The 21,668-nt window shown below is 32.8% G+C and overlaps 1 protein-coding gene across 10 annotated transcripts in view; it reads right to left on the bottom strand.

Annotated features, from left to right (window-relative positions):
- CDH18 (cadherin 18) overlaps positions 1-21,668 on the bottom strand; it is a 1,140,329-nt gene that overhangs the window by 113,276 nt on the left and 1,005,385 nt on the right. For all 10 annotated transcript variants that reach the window (XM_078365644.1, XM_078365646.1, XM_078365648.1 and 7 more), the window contains one exon: positions 10,070-10,257. In XM_078365644.1, coding sequence (XP_078221770.1) covers positions 10,070-10,257 — 188 coding nt within the window. The remainder of the gene's footprint in view (positions 1-10,069; positions 10,258-21,668) is intronic.

Raw genomic sequence — 21,668 nt, 5'->3', positions numbered from 1 at the left:
GAATAAATCTAGTACAGTTGTAGTTGAATATATTTCATGTTTTTATCTTATAATTTACTTAAACTTTAAAAAAGAAATTTGTAATTTTGCATGTTTACTCTTAAGACCAATATCAAATCATATGTTAAATAAAAGGGTATAGTAATCTTTTACCTACTGTGGGGTAGGTATGGAAATCTTAAAAATACACAGTACTTGTTTACAAAAGTGTTTTACATCTCTTATAGGCAGGATATACTTGTAGTACACATAGATACACATTCAAGAAAACTATCAGTTACATTCACAATAATTAATTTTTGAAATGTCTTATCCTAACAGAAGCAACAACTTTAAGAGGAAAATAAAACTGCTAGGTTTTCTACATTGAGAAATTATAGAAATCTATTTTGATAAGTGAAGCCAAAAAAGATAATCCAAAATATATTTATGAATGAAATATACCTGAAAAGGTTGTACTACAAATACAATATTTAATATAAACTTAAAACAATTTTTTCTCCTGAAGAAGCAGGAAGGGGAAGTTGATTGCCAAGAAACATAAAGACAGTTTTTTACACAGTCTGTGTACATACAGAAGACAGTATGTATTGTAATGTATGCAAGGTATTTCATTCTTAGCTTGCTTCCAGTTAAATCAAATAACATAAAATAAGGATGGCAGCAAAATAATCATATGGATTGGTCTGGAAGTATAATTAAATACTGGTACAAAAATAGGAAGAAAAGAAGGCAAGGAAAAAGCAGCTATTGAGGTAGTATTAGATAGTGGTCATTATGAGGTAGTAGTAATTATTAGCCAGACACAGCTTAGAGCACAATTTTTACCTCATTTTATGTTTTCCATAATCACCTTGTAAAGTGCTTAAATAAGAAAAATGAAGCTGCAAAGAGTTGAGATAATGTCATATATAGATCTCCTAAATGACAAGAGCAAGATTTATATTTCATTTTACAGCAAAGGTTATACCTTCCAGCACCCTTTATTGACTTGAAGGACAAGTTTAAAATTTTTTGGCTTAAATTAATTTGCATTGTATATGCAGTTGAAGTAGCTAGGAGGAATTGACAATCCAAAGAGTATTTGCTGAAAATCAGGAAGCCAAATAAAACTGGAAACTTAAAGAAAACATAACATTTGGATCCACTACTGTAAAGTGTGCAGATAGCAACCATATAAGAAGAGACTTTGAGAAAGACTGCTAAGGAGAAGCACATCCCTAGCTACAGAGGTTTATGTCAGACGAAAGAGTACATCCACTTGCATTCATTCTTATCTTTTTTCCCCTTTCCATCCAGGCAGGCTTCATTAAACAACGAATGAAAGTTATCAAAGTGTATTTACAATGTACCACACCATGCCCCAGTGAATTCAACTTGGCAATTTTCTGATGAAGGAATAATATAGAAGGAATGTGCAGACGGTCCTGCTGGCAGATTTATAGAGCAGTGCTGATTTTTATCTGTGAGGAGATTAGCTGTTCTGCCTAGCTGGCTACAGTGAACTGCCTTAGAGATTAAATAAGGAATAGGTTTTTAAGAACTGTTTTATCCTTTTTCTGCCATCTGAATGAGTATCTCTTGAAGGTTAAAATCCACTGAGGTATATAGGTTATTCAAATTGTAATTATCTATACTTTAAAACATACAGCAATGAAGTAACTCTGAGGTTGATAATCCTAATCAGAAGGATCAAAAAATTACATGAATGCAACATGTACATACCTCAGAGGAAATCTAGACTACATTAAAAAATATGTTCAGGGGAGGCTGGGTGCAGTGGCTCACACCTGTAATCCCAGCACTTTGGGAGGCTGAGGCTGGTGGATCTTTAGGGCTCAGGAGTCAGAGACCAGCATGGGTAACATGGCGAGAACCCGTCTGCAGTAAAAATTTTAAAAAGAGAGAAAAAATAGCCAGGCATGTTGGTGCTCACATGTGGTCCCAGCTACTAGGGATACTGAGGTGGGAGAATCACTTGAGCACCTCGGGGGAAGGTGGTAGTGAGCTGAGATTGCACTACTGCACTCCAGCCTGGGTGATCGAGTGAGACACCATCTCCAAAAAAAAAAAAAAAAAAATCGAGGAAAAAAGTGAAATATAATTTGAATATTTTTAGTACATCATCACTTACCATTTAGAGAATTGAAACAATTCTGATCTCAAAAGTATGCACTGCGTGTATATGCAACAAATAGAATGAACTATTAATATTAAATTAATTAAATATGTGCACACACAGAAACATACGTAAGTTTACCTTTGTGTTTCAGACCTCTAATTAAATGCAGCCATGTAAGGTGGTAAGGTATGCCTACTGTCCTTAAATCTGCAAGTGCTAGGCATACTTCAGATTATGTGCGTAATCAAACCACAATCTGAAGCATGAGTATCAACTACTTTCAAAATGAAACTACTTTCACTTTTCACAAACATGAAACCATTTTCTATTTTATAACGACAATAGGAATTAATACTCAAAACACCACGAATACACCCACACACATCCTTACTACACGTCGCAAACTTACCCACAGTCATCTGCTTCTACCTCCTTTCCTATAGTCATCTCAGACGGGGCATACTATCCCTAGGTTGTTTCCTTGCGCCTGTCATTCAGATTCTGTTGAGGCCCATCTCTATCCACAATGCATCTTTTAAAATTATCCTCTCTTCAGTATCCTTGATGTCTTGTCTCTATTGAGATTTTTATCCCTGTGTATAGAAACTCTTGTCTCCCACCTTAAAATATTTATTTTATTATGTTCTTGTTTATTTGTTTTATAATCTTGCTGCACCACATAGGTACTAACCTTCCCCAAAAAGACACTGTGTTTCTATTTTTTCCTCCCATATTTTTGCTTCCTACTACATTATAATTAGTTCCTCTCTCCATTGTAGCAAAGAATAATCATATATCTTCCATCTGAATATATTACATGAACAAGTCTTCAGACTCTGCCGACAGGCACAAGAGTTCAGTTTTCTGTCGACTTTCTACTTGGGCATTACTTTTATCTCTTTGTGATTCAGTTTCTTGAGCTACAAAGTAGGGATAATAACACTCCCTCAAAATGTCACAGTAAGAATTAAAAGGACAATCATGGGTATATTAACTCAATAAAGACACTGCAAATATGCTTAAAATCTGTCTTGATACAGGGACAATACTCTAACAAATATTAGTTGCTGCTACTATTTTTTTTCTTCTTAAAGCCATTTTTATTTTATTTTGTATTTCCAACTTTTATTTTAAGTTAACGGGCACATGTGCCGGATATGAAGGTTTGTTACATAAGTAAACTTGTGCCATGGTGGTTTCCTACACAGATCATCCCATCACCCAGGTATTAAGCCTGGCATCTGTTAGCCATTCTTCCTGATCCTCTCGCTTCTCCCACCCGCGACTACTACAGGCCCCAGTGTGTTATTTCCCTCATGTGTCCACATATTCTCATCATTTAGCTCGCACTTGTAAGTCAAAACACGTAGTATTTGGTTTTCTGTTCCTGTGTTAGTTTGCCTAAATAATGGCCTTCAGCTCTATCTATGTCCCATTCATTACCACAAGAGTTGTGTATTCATTACCACAAGAGTTGCCTTACAAGAACTCCTGAAGGAAGTACTAAATATGGAAAGGAAAAAACTGTTATCAGCCTAAAAAAACACACTGAAGTACACAGACCAGTGACCATATGAAACAACCATATAAACAACGGTGCAAAATAATCGGTTAGCATCATGATGACTGGATCAAATCCACTCATAACAATACTAACTTTAAATGTAAATAGGCTAAATTTCTCAATAAAAATACACAGAGTGGCAAGCTAGATAAAGAGTGAAGACCCATTGGTATGCTATTTTCAAAAGATCCACCTCCTGTGCAAGGACACTCATAAGGGATGAAGAAAAATTTACCATGCAAATAGAAAACAGGAAAAAGGAGAGGTTGCAAATGTAGTTTCTGACAGAACAGACTTTAAAGCAACAAGATCAAAAAAGGCAAAAAAGAGCATTACATAATGATAAAGGGTTCAATTCAACAATTGAAGGACACTATTTCCTTCCTTTTTATTGTGGCATAGTATTGCATGGTGTATGTGCACCACATTATCTTTATCTGGTCTATCATTGATGGACATTTAGGTTGATTCCATGTCGTCTTTACTATTGTGAATAGTGCTGCAATAAACATGCATGTGTCTTTTTAATAGAATGAATTATATTCCTTTGGGTATAAACCCAGTAATGAGATTGTTGGATCAAATGGTATTTCTGCTTCTAGGTCTTTGAGGAATTGTCACATCGTCTTCCAGAATGGTTGAACTAATTTACAGTCCTACCAACAGGGTAAAAGCATTCCTTTTTCTCTACAACCTCATTAGCATCTGTCGTTCTTTGAATTTTTTTTTTTTGTAAACATGATTCTACATTGAGCAAGAGGCAGAAGACCAAAATATGGGTGAAATGCCCCCTGTGGATTCAGCACAGGCAGAAATTCCAGGTGGGAAAGCTATCAGTTTGCTGCTGATTTTCTTTTTAATAAAATCCATTCTGACTGATGTGAGATAATATCACATTATGGTTTAGATTTGCATTTATTTAATGATCAGTGATGTTGAGCTTTTTTCATATGTTTGTTGGCTGCATAACTGTCTTCTTTTGAGAAGTGTCTGTCCATGTCCTTTGCCCACTTTTTAATGAGGTTTTTTTTCTTGAAAATATATTTAAGATCCTTATAGATGCTAGATATTAGAGCTTTGTCAGATGCATAGATTACAAAAATTTTGTCCCATTCTGTAGGTTGTCTGTTTAAACTGTTGAGAGTTTCCTTTGCTGTGCAGAAGGTATTTAGTATAATTATTAGGTTGGAGCAAAAGTAATTGTGATTTTGCCACTAAAAGCAATGTCAAAACCCACAATTAATTCTGCACCAACCTAATAGATCCTGTTTGTCAATTTTTGCTTTTGTTGCAATTGCTTTAGGCTTCTTTGTTGTGATATCTTTGCCTGTGTCTATGTTCTGAAAGGTATTGCCTAGGTTTTATTCTAGAGTTTTTATAGTTTTGGGTTTTGCATTTAAGTCTTTAATCCATCTTGAGTTGATTTTTGTATATAGTATAAGGAAGGGGGTCAGTTTCAGTTTTCTGCATATGGCTAGCCAGTTCTCACAGTGCCATTTATTAAATAGGGCATTTATCTCTATTCCTTGTTTTTATCAGGTTTGTTAAAAATTAGATGGTGGTAGGCATGTGGTCTTATGTCTGGGGTATGTTGTTTTCCATGGGTCTGTGTGTCTTTTTTTTTTTTTTTTTGGTACCAGTACCATGTTGTTTTGGTTACAGTACCACTGCAGTATCATTGGAAGTCAGATAGCATAATGCCTCCAGCTTTGTTCTTTTTGCTTAGGATTGCCTTGGCTATTCAGACTCTTTTTTGATTCCATATACATTTTATTTTATTTTTTCTAATTGTGTGAAGAATGCTAATGGTAGTTTCATGGAAATAGCAGTGAATCCGTAGATTGCTTTGGGCAATATGGCCATTTTCATGATGTTCATTCTACCTATCCATGAGTATAGAATGGTTTTTTCATTTATTTGTGTCATCTCTGATTTCTTTGAGCAGTGGTTTTTGGTTCTTCTTGAATAGGTCCTTCACTTCTCTTGTTAGCTGTACTGCTAGGTATTTTATTCTTTTTGTGGTACCTGTGAATGAGAGTTCATTTGTGATTTGTTTTAGTCTTGACTACTGTTCGTGTATAGGACTGCTAGTGATTTTTTCATGTTGATGTTGTATCTTGAGACTTTGCTGAAGCTGCTTATCAGCTTAAGAAGCTTTTAGGCTGAGATGAGGAAATTTTTCAGATACAGGGTTATGTCATCTACAAACAAAGAAAATTTGATTTCCTCTCTTCCTATCTGAATATCTTTTATTTTTTTCTCTTGCCTGACTGCCCTGGCTAGAAGCATCATAACTGAAGTTGAAATAAAATATTTTCAGACAAATAAATGCTGATGGAATTCATTACCACAAGAGTTGCCTTACAAGAACTCCTGAAGGAAGTACTAAATATGGAAAGGAAAAAACTGTTATCAGCCTAAAAAAACACACTGAAGTACACAGACCAGTGACCATATGAAACAACCATATAAACAACGGTGCAAAATAATCGGTTAGCATCATGATGACTGGATCAAATCCACTCATAACAATACTAACTTTAAATGTAAATAGGCTAAATTTCTCAATAAAAATACACAGAGTGGCAAGCTAGATAAAGAGTGAAGACCCATTGGTATGCTATTTTCAAAAGATCCACCTCCTGTGCAAGGACACTCATAAGGGATGAAGAAAAATTTACCATGCAAATAGAAAACAGGAAAAAGGAGAGGTTGCAAATGTAGTTTCTGACAGGACAGACTTTAAAGCAACAAGATCAAAAAAGGCAAAAAAGAGCATTACATAATGATAAAGGGTTCAATTCAACAAGAAGTAGCTGCCCTGAATATATATGGACCCAACACAGGAGCACCCAGATTCATAGAGCAAGTTTGTAGAGACCATCAGAGAGACTTCGACTCCCACACAATAAAAGTGGGAGACTTTAAAATCTCATTGATGATATGAGACAGATCATCAAGACAGAAAATTAATACAGACATATAGGACCTGAACTCAGCTCTGGCTGTAGAAGACCTGATAGATATCTACAGAACTCTCCAACCCAAAACAACAGAATATACATTCTCCTTATTGCCACATGGCACTTACTCTAAAGTTGATCAAATAATCAGAAGTAAAGCACTCCTCAGAAAATGCAAAGGAACTGAAATTATAATAGTCTCACAGACCACAATGCAATCAAATGTAAACCCGAAATTGGGAAATTCACTCAAAATCACATAATGACATGGAATTTGAACAACTTGTTCCTGAATGGTTTTTGAGTAATAATGAAATTAGGGCATAAATCAAAGAGTTATTTTAAATTAATGAGAACAAGGATGAGTACTAGAATCTCTGGGATGCAGCTAAAGCAGTGTTTAGAGGGAAATTTATAGCATCAAATGCCCATATCAAAAATCTAGAAAGAGCTCAAGTTAACACCCAACATCATAACTAAAATAATTAGAGAACCAAGAGCAAACAAACTGCAAAGCTAACAGAAGATAAGAAATAACCAAGCTCAGAGTTGAACAGAAGGAGAGAGAGGCACCAAAAAACCCCTCAAAAATCAACAAATCCAAGACTGGATTTTTTTTTTTGAAAAAAAATTATAAAATAGATAGGCTGTTAGCTTGACTAATAAGGAAGAAAAGAGAGAAGATTCAAGTAAGCACACTCAGAAATGATGGTGATATTGCCACTAACGCCACAGAAATACAAACAACCATCAGAGAATATTCTATGCACATAAACTAGAAAATCTAAAGAAAGAGGATGAATTCATAGATATTTACACCCTCCCAAGACTGAATCAGAAATAAATTGAATCCCAGAATACACCAATAATGAGTTCTGAAATTGAGGTAGTAATAGATAACCTATCAACCATAAAAGCTCTGGACCAGAAAGATTCACAACTGAATTCTCCCAGAGATAAAAGGACAGCTGGTACCATTCCTACTGAAAGGATTCAAAAAATATATATATATTAAAGAAACGGACTCCTCTCTAACCCATTCTATAAGACAAGCATCATTCTGATACCAAAATCTGGCAGAGACACAACAACAACAACAACAAACACTTAGGGCCAATATCCTTGATAAATATCCATGCAAAAATCCTCAACAAAATACTGGCAAACCAAATCCAGCAGCACATCAAAAGCTTATCCACCATGATCAAGTAGGCTTTATCCCTTGGATGCAATTTTTTTGCTCAACATATGCAAATCAATAAATGTAATTCATCACATAAACAGAACCAAAGACAAAGAAACACAATTATCTCAATAGATGCAGAAAAGGCTTTTGATAAATCTCAGAATTCCTTCATGTTAAAAACTCTCAATAAACTAGGTATGGAAGGAACATACCTCAAAATAATAAAAGTCAAATATGACAAACGCAGAGTCAATATCACACCGAATGGGCAAAAGCTGAAAGCATTCTTCTTGAAAACTGGCACAAGACAAACTTGTCCTTCCTTACCACTCCATTGCTGCTACTATTATTTTGATGATATTAGTGACAATGGTAAAGTGAAACCTACTAATGAAAACTGCCCAGTCAGTCTTGTACTTCCTTTAGCCATATCCAATTAAAGTTCATAATCCAAAATTGTTTTAAATCTCTAGAACAGTTCACTTTTTTGATGACTAGCTACCTCCTGAACAGCATCCCTTGGGACTATTCAATACCAACATTCTCTCCTATTATTTAAAGATTTCCTCCAAGAATATATTTCCTTTGTTTTTCTGCTTGTTTTCTGAAAGGAGCATTTCCTAGTTTTCAGGATTAATCTTGACAGAAAGAATTAATCCAGTTTACCTGAATTCTTTTGAGTAAAGAAGCCACCTGTAAAATAAAAAGCAGGCAATTCATTTCTCACCTTTGTAAACATTTCCTCATCCATTAATTATTCCAATATTTGGAATTATTCCAAATAATAGAATTATTCCATTCTATATTAGAATGCCAACTCTGTGTCAGAAAAAATGCTAGATGTTGGGAATGCAGTGATGAGGTAACACACAGCCTTGGCATCTGTTGCTTAATTCAGCAATCAGAAATCTTGACATAAAATTAGATGTAGTCACTTCTTCTTACATCTCTTTAATGGCTTTCCATTTGACAAAATTTAACAAGGCCTTGTGTGGTCTTGTACCCACCGACTACATTCCTCATTCTCTCTACTCTAGATTCAGTCATACTATTTTGATCCCTTAAATGTGCCATGTTTCACTCATCTCAGGCACTTGGTACATTTTCTGTCTTCCTGAGTAGCCATCCTTACATTCTATATTCAACCCACTCCTAGGCATCTTTCAATTCTCTATTTAGCTATTGCTGAATACCAGAAAGGATTAAATATTCTAGATTTTTCTCCTGTGGCACTATATAATTCTTCATAGGAAAGATATTATTGATCTAGGAATGTATGTGATATTTGATTAATGCCTGTCCACATCCATAGATTAGAAGCTGTGTGCATATAGGGGCCTTTGCTCCAGACTTATCCCTTTTATTCTTTGCATAGCTCATATGGAACATAGCAGTTGACACATTGAAGAATTCAAAATACCTGTGTTTGTTAAATAAAGATACACAAATTGTCTACTTTCATTATTACCTTAACCTAGGTTTGACAGTCTGAAAAAAAAATTTACAATGAGAAAATATTTTAGGTGAAGACATTGATATTTTAATATATAAGTGGTGATTATTATTCTTTATGTGTTTAAAACTGTTACTCTTAGATCTTCCCTCTGGTAGTATTCAACAGACAAGTTAACATTCAATTCTAAATCAACATAAAATTGTAACTACTAGAAGAAGAATTAGTGAGATTTCATACGATCCAAATAGAAAAGTTCATGTATACAAGTAGGTAATTAGACAGATAGATAGACAGATTGATAGATTAGATAGATGGATGGATAGATGCCAGATAGATAGACAGATAAACAGACTCACTTCAAGACCTACGATAATACATTAGAATAAAATATCTCAGCTTGTGGCTCTAACAGAGTCACTATAGATTTATTGTGATGATATTTTGATTCTTTGCACTGCATTGAAATTACTTTTATTTAATTCTTGACTGTTAACATTGGGACATTTCAGGAAGAACAGAGCAGAAACAAAACAAAGATAGAGGGACACACTGTTGGTGTAGTTACATCAGACCTTCCCATCTCAGCAAAATATAGTTTCTGAAGAAAAGATCTAAGCAGTCAGACAAAACAATAATTAAAATGTAATTATACTGCAAAGTGACAATATTTTATCAAAATCCATGGCCTGACAGCATGGATCATTCACATCTCTGCCAAATTTCCATTTGGGAAAAGGTAAATGAGTTGCCCGAATCACAAAAGGTACATTCTTTTTACCTTCTTTAAAGAAAGGATTCCTTCTCTGGTCTCTTTGTCAGTGGAGATGGAGAATGTCCCCATACCATCACCATTTATGATGGAGTATGTCATGTCAGCATTTGAGCCCGTGTCTGCATCATTTGCCTTGATTTTCCCAACAGCTGAACCAACTTGAGCTGACTCAGGAACATAGAGCTGATAGTGTTCTGGAAGACATTTCATATTAAATGTATTTAAATACAATGTTTATAAAATAATCTTACAAGAAAAAACAATAAATATTTAGAGCACATATTCAAATGAGCATTATATTAGGTAATGGATTGAATGGATTTTTTTTTAAGATTTTAGAAGTTTACTATTTAGGAAGGAAATACTAGATTTATGTAAATTTTAAAATGTGTGTAAAATACTTTTCATGAAAAAAAGGCATATATGAGAATGAAATATTAGCTCTAAACCCTTAAAGTACAGACAATTAGAGGAGAGGTCAAGTTTTCATTCTTATATTGAACCAAAACTGAATCCGTCAAGTATTAGTGTAATCCCAATGTATACCTCCCCATGGTAGTATGTGAAGTTCAAATATAAAAGTGTGAAAATGAAAAGTGTTGGAATGTGGAATTCAACAGAAAAACAAGAGAAAATGCCGTAGCCTATTTGTTAATACAATTGTTTTTATCAAGATAAGTATATTGAGAAATACAGTCATGTCAGAGAAAGTGAATGTATGTTTATATTTCTTTACCGTAAATTCCCTATCAGCTTCTGAAAAGGATTTGAGGTGGCTTCATAATAACATTATAAATAACATAAAGTTATTAACATCTTTAAAACTCAATTACAGAGTTGAAGTATGAGAAAGCAGATGGCTATAGAAAATAAAACAGCATTTGTGAATTAGCATTAATTTTGACACTGTACCAACAATGTTAAAGCATTGTTATTATTATATTCTCATTGTCTAATATGTACAAATATCATTTTTCCAAAGTTTTCCCAGATATTAAATGTCAAATGAAACTGTCTCTATAGTGCTTACAAAATATATATTAAGAAGCATAATAAAACAAGTTTTAAATAACTGTTTTATTGACAAGTTTAAAAAATCTTATTAAAGCAATTTATTATAGAAAGTTCAAAATATTATAAATGACAGAAGCCCAGGAATCCTGAATTAACATGTAATTTGATAAAATAATTTCTATCAAGATTAAATTAATAATGACTCAATACTATACAAGGATATAGTTAGACTATACACCTAATGAATGCACAACCTCTACTAAAATAATTCTAGTGAGCCAGTCATTTGTCATTAGTGGTATGATACTGAAAACAAAAGTCTAATGTAGTGAACATTGAAAATATCAGTTTGTATTCTTACTGTGGTAAGAACACTTAACGTGAGATCTCTCCTATAAACAAATTTCTACACAACACAGCATTGTTACTCACAGATCACATTTTTCAGCAGAACTATAGGACTTACTTATTTTGCATAGCAACAATTTTGTATTTGTTGATTATCAACTCCTCATTCTCCTTCCCTAGTCCCTGATAACAACCATTCAAATCTTTGACTCATAGCCCAGAAAACATTTCGGCTGATTCTTAAAATAGGAAACAGATTTCTGGTATAGAAACATGATGATTATAGAAAAAAACATGATAATTCTTGACACATTTTAACAATCGGAAGAATAGTAACTTCCCCATTCACTATGTCCCATTAAACAAAATAGAGTACATTCAGATTAATATTTTATGCACTCTCCATTGAGTTGAGAATTATAATTTGTAAATTATGAGTCAACTTTTAGTAGATAGCCTGCAAATTGACCTGTTTTATCCATACCTTCTGCTGTTTATGTCCTTGAGTTATTTCCTCTTGAATGTTGGCTAGATATAGTAGTTCACTTACGATAAAGAAGGTTCAGCAAAAGTAATCAGCTGTCTCTTACAAGGCTAGGTTACAAAAAGACTGTGGCTTTTTTCACAGGAACACTTTCTCATTCCCTCTTGTATTACTCACTCAGGGTCAAGCTGTCTGTCACGTTTTGTTGCAGTCCTGTGAAGTAGCCCATAATGCAAATGACTGATGCTGGCCAAAAGCCAAGTGAGTAAGCCAGAAGCAGAAACCAGCTCCACCTCCAAGTAAGCCTCTGGGCAAGACCGCAGCCCCTGCTAACTTCTACACTACAATCTCATCAGTGTGAACCAAAGGCACTCATCTAAACCACAGCTAGATTCCTGACCTACAGAAATTGTGAAATAATAAATGCCCATTGTTTTAATCTGCCAAATTGGAATGCTTTGCAGCATAGCCATAGATAAAATATACACACCTCTTCAGTAGTTGCCAGTGATTTGCTAATTCAGATGGATTCCTTTTTTGTTTTTGTCATCCTGGGGTACTGTGATTTATGTTGAGAGAAATTAAAAACCAAGCTAATCAAACAAAACCTGATTCACTATACCATTATTGCTGATTATTTCTCTTCCTATGACGTTACACTTCGATATATTTCTAACAGAAAAAAAAAAAACAAATAAAAAATTTAATGAAACACACATGTATGCCATCAAATCTTAATGTTTTGTTGTATTTGATTCAGGTCCCATTTTATAATGTAGTATATTATTGAAGGTACAGGTGATACTTCTAAGTGGGCCGTTTGCTACAATCAAATTCTCTGCTCATCCTCCCAGAACCATTATCATCCCCCTACATATCTTAAAAATATTAATGTAATATATTTCCAAATATATATTTAGATAGTATAGTTATTTAGATTTAAGTCTATATTTATCATTCTTTAGTATTTTTTTACTCAAAATCATCATTTTGAGATATATCTAGGATTACTCATATAATTCTAGTTCATTAATTACCATGTAGTATTTAATAATAAGCTACAAGTTATCCAACTGTATGTTTTTCTAATTTAGAAACATTCAAATGAATTTTAGTTTACATACCTCCTTATGCACCTGCAGAATTTACCTAAACTACAGTTATAAAAAGGCTCTCCCTGGAGCTTTAGAACACAGCCCTTCCCTGGTTGTATCACCACTTTTCTAACATCTCATTTCCATTACAGACTTATTTTTCACTTTTTTCTTAAAAGATAGTATTGTCCATAACTTAGTACCTCATTTCTATTCCTTATATACACACTCTAGAAAGGAACATTTGTCCCTGTGGATTCACCGTCAACATATAAATTTATGGCTCCCAAATGAATATTCACATCTGCCATATCCTGAGTTTCTGCTAAACTGTTCAACTGATGGTCATCTCCAACTTTATGCTGGGCATCTACTATCTCATGTCTTTTTTAAGAAAAGTAATTTGAAACCATATGGAAACTTTAAAATGTAGGCCAATAAAAAAAGAATCAATAGTTTAAACTTTACAATAAAATAAGGACATAGGAAACTGAATGAATCAAATATGAAGACTAAACTTCTTATAACACCCCCATTTGCTGACATAAACTCTATTGAAAACAAATAAAAAACAAGATAAAAATTGATAATTATATTTTTCAAATATCAATTTGATATCAATATTAAATTATTTCCTCACTTCCCTAAAATTCTTTATGTCTATGAAACTTACAACTGATAAATTATTATGTTTAGTAAAAATTACTCAAGTTGACTGTAGCAAACAACATCTCATAATGAAGAGATGTGTTATTTCTAGTAAACTCTAGTTTTATAAGAAAATAGAAATAGTAATGGTAACATAACATTTAGAATTTGGTTATCCAACATCACAGAGTTACAAAAATTTGCAAATAAAATGCCAAATTTGTATTTAAAACAAAGGGTTATTTACAACTATTCACTAATATGTGACTATTAATGAAAATTTGGAAAAAAACAAAATACAAAAACGGCAATTGTTGTTTTATCACCAAAAGGATTTAATTAAAAAATTATATGAGCAGTAAAGGGTAACTAAAAACATACAGAGCCTTAATAGAAAGGAATCCAATTCCCGTAACGTTCTCCATGTTTTCAGGGTGAGAGAGACAGTGAGCACTGGAACATCTATTTTAGCCATGCAACAGGGGAGCTCCTTAAGTGTAGAGGTTATTTTGTTAGAAAAAGTAAGCTTCTAGAGTTTTTCAGCTGGTACCAGTTAATCTCTTGAGCTAACTTAAATTTACTGAGACAGCTGTTCTCTAAAATACTAAAGTCAATGTTTTAGGTCACTAAGGGTTGTCTCTCCTCACTCCTTTAAATTAAATTACTTTTTCATACTAAATAATTATTTTAATAGTAAAATATCAATGATTTATACATTTGAATTTATTGTCCTGTCTTTTTTCTTGAAAATACGAAAAGTAGTTTCCATGAAGGCCTATTCATTCTTGGCAATTATTAGATACTTTCACGGAAAAAATAGAAAGTACATGGGCAGAAAATTTTTCCTTGAATGAAACATCTATTACACTAATATGTACTATAGGATATGTAGTATTTTTAATGTCTTATATTATTATTTTTAAGCCGTTTTTATCTGGAAAAAATTAAATGTATTGGTACCACTTTGATTTAAATTCCTAAAACATAAAGATGTGACTTAACATTAGGAAAATGGCAGATTACAAAGTTCCAAGCCTGTACACATTTGAATATTTCCCAGAGCTTTCTATAAGTTTAGGTCAGTTAGTTTTAAGTTGCTTTTTGATGTTTCCATGAGGGAACAAGGGCTTCATGGAATATCAAAAGTGACTTAAAACTAGGTGAAATAAACTTATAAAAGCTCTTGGAAACATTCAAATGTGTACAGAAACCAAGAAAATCCCGAACTAAAAAAAAATGAATGCAGGCATTAAGTATCTGTGGTGTTTAGACTTGCTCTTGCTCCACTCCCTCCCAGGCCAAGGAGATTTTGGTCGGCAGGAGGTGACAAGCCAGTTCCCAGATCTGTTCTCTCTAGGAAAAGATCAATAAAGTTGATTGACTAACAAAGACAAAGAGGAGTCTCAATAATTATAATAGGGAAGAAAGCAGAAACACTACCCTGATTTTACAGAAATAAAAGGATTTTATAAGGAAGTCCGGCAATCAATTCAATACCAACTAATTAGATAATCTATAGATAATGAATATATTCTTATAAATATGACTTACCATAACAAAATTAGGAAGAAATGGAAATTCTGAATATACATACTACTAGTAAGGAGAGTCAATAAGCAATCAAAAACTTCCCCAGAAGGAAAAGCCCTGCAATAGATGGCTTTACTGGTTTAATTCTACTAACCATGTACGGATGAATTAAGGCCAATTCTCAAAATCCTCCAAAAAATAAAAAAGAAGGAAAATTACCTAATTTATTTGATAAGGCCAGCATTCCCCTGAAGCCAAAGGCATATAAAGACACTAAAAGAATAGAAAAGCAATTGAAACTGAATTAAAATTGAACTTCAATTAAAATTGAACCAATTGAAATTGAATTTCAATTGAAATGAAAACCAATATTCCTTATGAATATTAATGCAAAATTATTAACAAAATACTAGTACACTGAATTGGGCATAATATCAAAGGAATGTATACCATAAGCAATTGAGTTTTTTTTTTCCTGGAATGCAAGTTAAGTTCAACATAAGAAAATCAATTAATTTTCATTTCCATTAACAGAATAAACAGAAAAAGAATCACAAGATCATATCAATTCTACAGAAAAAGCAATTGACAAAATTCAATACCATATTATGATTAAAAAACATAAAATAGAACTATAAATAAAGAAAACTTCCTCAACATAATAAAAGCCATATGTTAAAATCCCATGACAAATATCATTAAAATAATGAAAGACTCAAGGCATTTAGTATAAGATCAGGAACAAAACAGGATGTCAACTTTTGAACTTTTATTTAACATACTACTGGAAATCCTAGCCAGAGTCAGAAGGCAAGAAAAAGAAATTAAAAGCATCCAAATTGAGAAGGAAGCAATACAATTATTTCTGTTCACAGATGACATGATCTTACACTCAGAAAGCCTTAGGGATTACACAGATACCCACTCACATCCACATACAAACGCATACAAACTTTTAGAACTAATAAAGCAATTAAGCAAAGTTACAAGATAATGAATAATTTCAAAAGAAAATAAAGCAATTCCACTTATAATAGCATAAAAATGAAAAAAATATTTAGCAATAAAACAATGTGTGCACTGACAATGACAAAATATTGTGGAAAGATATTAAAGACATAAATAAATGCAGATTATTACATGTCAATACCACAAAACACACACACACAATCCAATCTTTTAAATGGGCAAAGAACTGGAATAGACATCTCTCCAAATAAAATAAAAATACATAAAAAAAGAAGACAATGACTAGGTTGGAGAAGATGTGGAGAAATTAGAACCCTTTTTCCCTGTTGGTGGAGCAGTCAAATGGTGCAGTCATTATGAAAAATAGCATGGAGGCTTCTAAAAAAAATCAAACATAAAATTATCATATGATCCAGCAATTCCACTTCTGAATATATACTCAAAAGCATTGAAAGTGATGTCTTAAAGAGATATTTGTACACCCATATTCACAGCCACATAATTTATGATAGTCAAAAGGTAGAATCCAGTAACATCCAGCAACAGAGGAATTGATAAAATACAGTATACACATAAAATAAAATATTATCAATATGAAAGAAGTTAAAATTTGACACATGATATAGCCTTGATGTATCTTGAAACATTATGCTTACTGAAGTAAGCCAAGCACAGAAAGACAAATATTGCATGATTCTACTTATAGAAAGTACCTAAAAGAGTAAAATTCGTAGAGACAGAAAGTTGATTCAAGAGAGGAAAAATGGAAAAGTTGTGTTTAATGGGTACAAAGTTTTACTTCTGCAAGACGAAAAAGAGTTCTGTAGATGAATGGTATTGTTAATTACACAACAATATGAATATATGTAGTGTTACTTAAATGTACACAATAGAATTGTTTAAAGGCTCAATTTTATTGTATATATTTTTTAACTACAAAAAATAATATCAGGCTTGGTGCAGTGACTGACACCTGTAATCCTAGAACTTTGGGAGGCTAAGACGGGAAGTATTGCCTGAGCATAGAATTTCTAGACCAATCTGGACAACATGGTGAAACTCCATGACTACGAAAAATTAGCCAGGCATGGCGGCGTGGACCTGTAGTCCAAGCTACTCAGGAGGTTAAAGCAGGAGAATCACTTGAAGCTGGAAGGCAGAGGTTACAGGGAGCCGAGATCATACCACTGCACTCTAGGAGACTCCATCCCCAAAATAAATAAATAAATAAATAAATAAATAAATAAATAAATAAATAAAATCAAAATGAGAACTAGTACTTAAGCTGTTCTTCAGAATGAGAAAAATTAAGAAGAGATACAACAAATGCTAGAAATTTATGATGATGAGAATCTGACCAAAAGTATAAAACAGTAGAATATAATATTACTACGAAAATATATAATTGTCTTCAAAATGCCAGTTTTACTCAGCTTTTCAGTGGGTGAGGCTTAGTTTTTCTGAGATACGAGGTAGGGCAATGTGCATTTTTCAACTTTAGGTACCACATTGTTTACACTATATTAATAAAATCTTTTCTTTTTTATTTCAAATATGTGAATAACTTCTAAGTTATATTCTAGCTCATTCTAGAAGTTTCTTTTCCCTTTTAAATTCTTCAAGTAGTACTAGAATAATTTATTCTTGTTTTAGATTACATAATTTTGTACACAGCTTAGGCACACAGATCCCACTGTGTAATACACTTGTATGTGGCTGTACCATAAGTTCATATGCCATAGGTGATCCTGTCACATAATTTCTTAAGACAGCATCATAAAATACTAATGATTGTGTAAAGTACATTTAGGGAAGGAAGACATGATGAAGATAATAAAAGGGCATTTGTCTCACTGAAGCTTGTCCCTTTTAATATATATTTTCTTTCTCCAGGACAGCATTGATTCTAGTTGCTTTTTTAAAGGCCTTGTGTCTTTACTTCAGTAATTCTGTCAGTCATTGAATAAGTCATTCCCTATGATTACCTCTAGGCCCTATCCTACAAAAGAGGTAAGAAATTTTATCATTACATTTGTTAGAACTATTTGCTATTTTATTTTATTTAAATGAAAAAGTGAGATGCTTCTCAGGGAAAACTGATTGCCATGTGAGTGGTCATAAACTACGATGTCTGACTTACAGAGTTTGTCTTTATTGATAAAATTAATCAAAGAGTTTTTATAATCTCCATGTTAAATGTTTATGCAAATACAGTTTGTGCGGAAAATGCTAATTTTAAATTAAAACACAAGTACACCCACACTCACACAAGTATTCTGGGATTTTCCTGAATTTGAGAGACATATTGAATACTGATTATTAAGCATTGTGATTGACTCTATGTGTAATGTTTTTTAAACATAAAGTAAATGTAAATGTAAATTCTACTGCCATTTGAATGCCACACATTAAAAGGGCAATTTTCCTCTATCAGAATGCTTACTGTTCTCTGAAATATCTTTAAAATTGCTTAACCAAATACATTCTGTTACTGTGTGTCAACATGTACTACAGGAAACCTGATTATTCTATAGAATATTTTTCGAAGTATTACTATAGTGGAACACTTTTTTTTTCTGTCACTCTTAATCATAAATAACATAAGAAAGCTTGAAGAAAGACTATTTGAAATTTTAATTAAAAATCAGTCCCCTTTTTAAATATTCTTTGAAGATGTAGACATTGATTTGTAATGCCTAATTGTAAGAATCAAATTATTTCCAAGAAATATATGCTTATTATCATAAACATACCTACCTAAACAACATATTATGTAAAGAAAAAGGAATGAATCTATAACTTTGTTATAATACACAACCACATAGGTTAAAAACATACCATAATATGGAAATGTCATATCTAGTAGGTTTCTAAACAGACAACTCCATATAGTTTCAAAATATTTAAATCTAAAATCAGAAGAATGCAATACTATTATTTATTTATACCTGTTACTTTGTCAGAAAGAGATCTACAGATGTATGTACATTATTTAATATAATAAATATATAATTAATTATCAATTGTCTTTATATACTAAATATCATGATGTAAGAAAAATATTGTGTCTTTATGAAGGCTAAATAAAATAAAATAACATTGCTCATTCTGTGGTTAATTCAATAATTTCAGCTTTATTTTAGAGTTCATCCTTTCAATTTAGCCACATAAAATATCAAGTTGACATAAAATATATCTAATTATCTTCCATAATGTTTCTATTTAAATTTAAGTGAATGATTTTTCAAATCTGAATATGATAGAGCGGTATATCTACCTCTGCCATATAAAACACCTATAAAAGCTGCACAGTAGGCCGGGCGCGGTGGCTCACGCCTATAATCCCAGCACTTTGGGAGGCCGAGGCGGGTGGATCATGAGGTCGAGAGATTGAGACCATCCTGGTCAACATGGTGAAGCCCTTCTCTACTAAAAATACAAAAATTAGCTGGGCATGGTGGCGCATGCCTTTAGTCCCAGCTACTCGTGAGGCTGAGGCAGGAGAATTGCTTGAACCCAGGAAGCGGAGGTTGCTCTAGGCCGAGATCGCGCCATTGCACTCCAGCCTGGGTAACAAGCATGAAACTCCATCTCAAAAAAAAAAAAAAAGCTGCACAGTATACAGAACATGATTGTTTCAAAGCATTGAAGAGTAATCAATGTTGGGAAGCCTGGATGAAGTATGATCCTTGAGAGAAAGAAACCATAACAAAACAAAGTTTATATGCGAAAATACGAGGGCATTTTAAAATATGTAGTTCTGGGGGAAAGAGTCCAAGCAGAAATTGTACAGCTCGTGAAGACAGGTTGAAGTTCAGAGCTGGCACAGAGGCTGGGAAATTGAGGACAAAAGCCCTAAGAAGAAGAAACCTCAGATAAATGAGGGGAAAAAAAACAAATGCAATTTTTCTTGTGGTAATTGTGGACACATCCATTAATTTCACAGGTGTAGAGACTCTGAGAAACCAAGAGAAAGTGTATCCGGAAAGCAAAAGAGCTTGGCAGAGATTTCAGCAGCCATGAGGTACTGGGGGGGTCAGAAATTGAGGCCAGTAGAGCGTGAAGAAGGATCCAGCTTTCAGGAGTAAGAGCTACTTCCTGGAAGCAAGGAGGGAAATGAAATAAGCTAGTGCTAACAGAATCCAACTGATTTAAGTAATCCATACTCTATATGTCTGCAAGAAATAACTCAATCCTCTTTGAAAGACTGCATAATCATGAACCTCTGCAGCTCCTTTATGCAGTGTTCAATCAGTAATTCAAAGGCATGATTAAATATGAGTATTGGCTAAAACTAAGAAGGAAACAATAAAAAAAATGATCCAGGTTTGATTTTGCTCTTAGAATGCTATTAAAAATTTTAAAATAAGTATGGTTAATATATTTAAATAAAGAAAAGGGTGAAGAGTTTCAACAGATACCAATAATCTGATATCTACTAAACCAAAAATAGAGAACGAAAATGTCAATGTTGAAGTGTGTACTTAATAGATTTAACAGATAGATTTAATTGCTGAACAAACAGCAGAGGAAAGGATTGGTGACTAGAACATAGGTTAATATAAAATATCCGGGTTAAAGAAGACTGTAGAAGAATAATTATTATACAGCAGAGACAATGATAGACTAATGTTATATGGTTGAAAGACTTAGCTGATATACTTTAGAAAACTAGTGGAAGAGAAGTGAGAAAATGAGGTTGAAGAAATGCTTGAAAAAATTATAGAAAAGGTAAGAAAATTCATTTCCAGTTGTCTAGGACTTAAAAGTGGGAAAATAAAATATTTTTAGAAAATTTAGAATTTCCTTTAGAAAACAGTAATTCAAGACAAAAACACATAATTTCAAGGTGAAATAAATAGTACCAGGAAGGGTAAATTAGGATTGACTTTTAAAACGATTATTTGCTATTTAACACAAAAGCAATAATGCCAATTTCATACAGGACTGAATATATAAGATAACAAAAAAAGAAAACAACAACAAAGGGTCAATGACATAAAACAATTTTAAAGTTGTTCTATTTCCAAGCAACGAAATTATAACAACGTAGAATGAAATAATAATAATATCTACAGTAATTTTTTAAAAGAAAAAAGTATAAAAAAGTAAAATTTAAAAAAAGTGAATGGAGATCAAAATGAATGAAATTAAGTAAATAATTCAGAGAATATGAGGAAAAAAAAGAGAAGAAAAAGCTTAGACAAATAGCAAATGATATACCTAAAAGGAACTATATCAGTAATTAAGGTAACTATAAATGTAGTAAATCAATATAAGCAAGCAAAATTATGATGTCATTTTAAACGAAAATATTAGCTAAGTGTACACAAGAAACATTTACAAATTAAGAATAAAAAATTAAGAACAATAAAGTTTGAAAGTAAAATTTTACAAAACAGAATACCAAGCAAACCATAACCAAAAAGAAATGAAGGTAAATAAATAAATAAAACTCTGGAATAGTTACAGGGAACAAATTAGACTTTAACATATGCAGCATTATTAGCGCTAGAGA

The sequence above is a fragment of the Callithrix jacchus genome, chromosome 2, assembly GCF_049354715.1.
Source record: "Callithrix jacchus isolate 240 chromosome 2, calJac240_pri, whole genome shotgun sequence".
NCBI classification, from domain to species: Eukaryota; Metazoa; Chordata; class Mammalia; order Primates; family Cebidae; genus Callithrix; species Callithrix jacchus.
The sequence above is the reverse complement of the archived record's forward strand: the minus strand, read 5'-3'. Positions and strand labels throughout refer to the sequence as shown.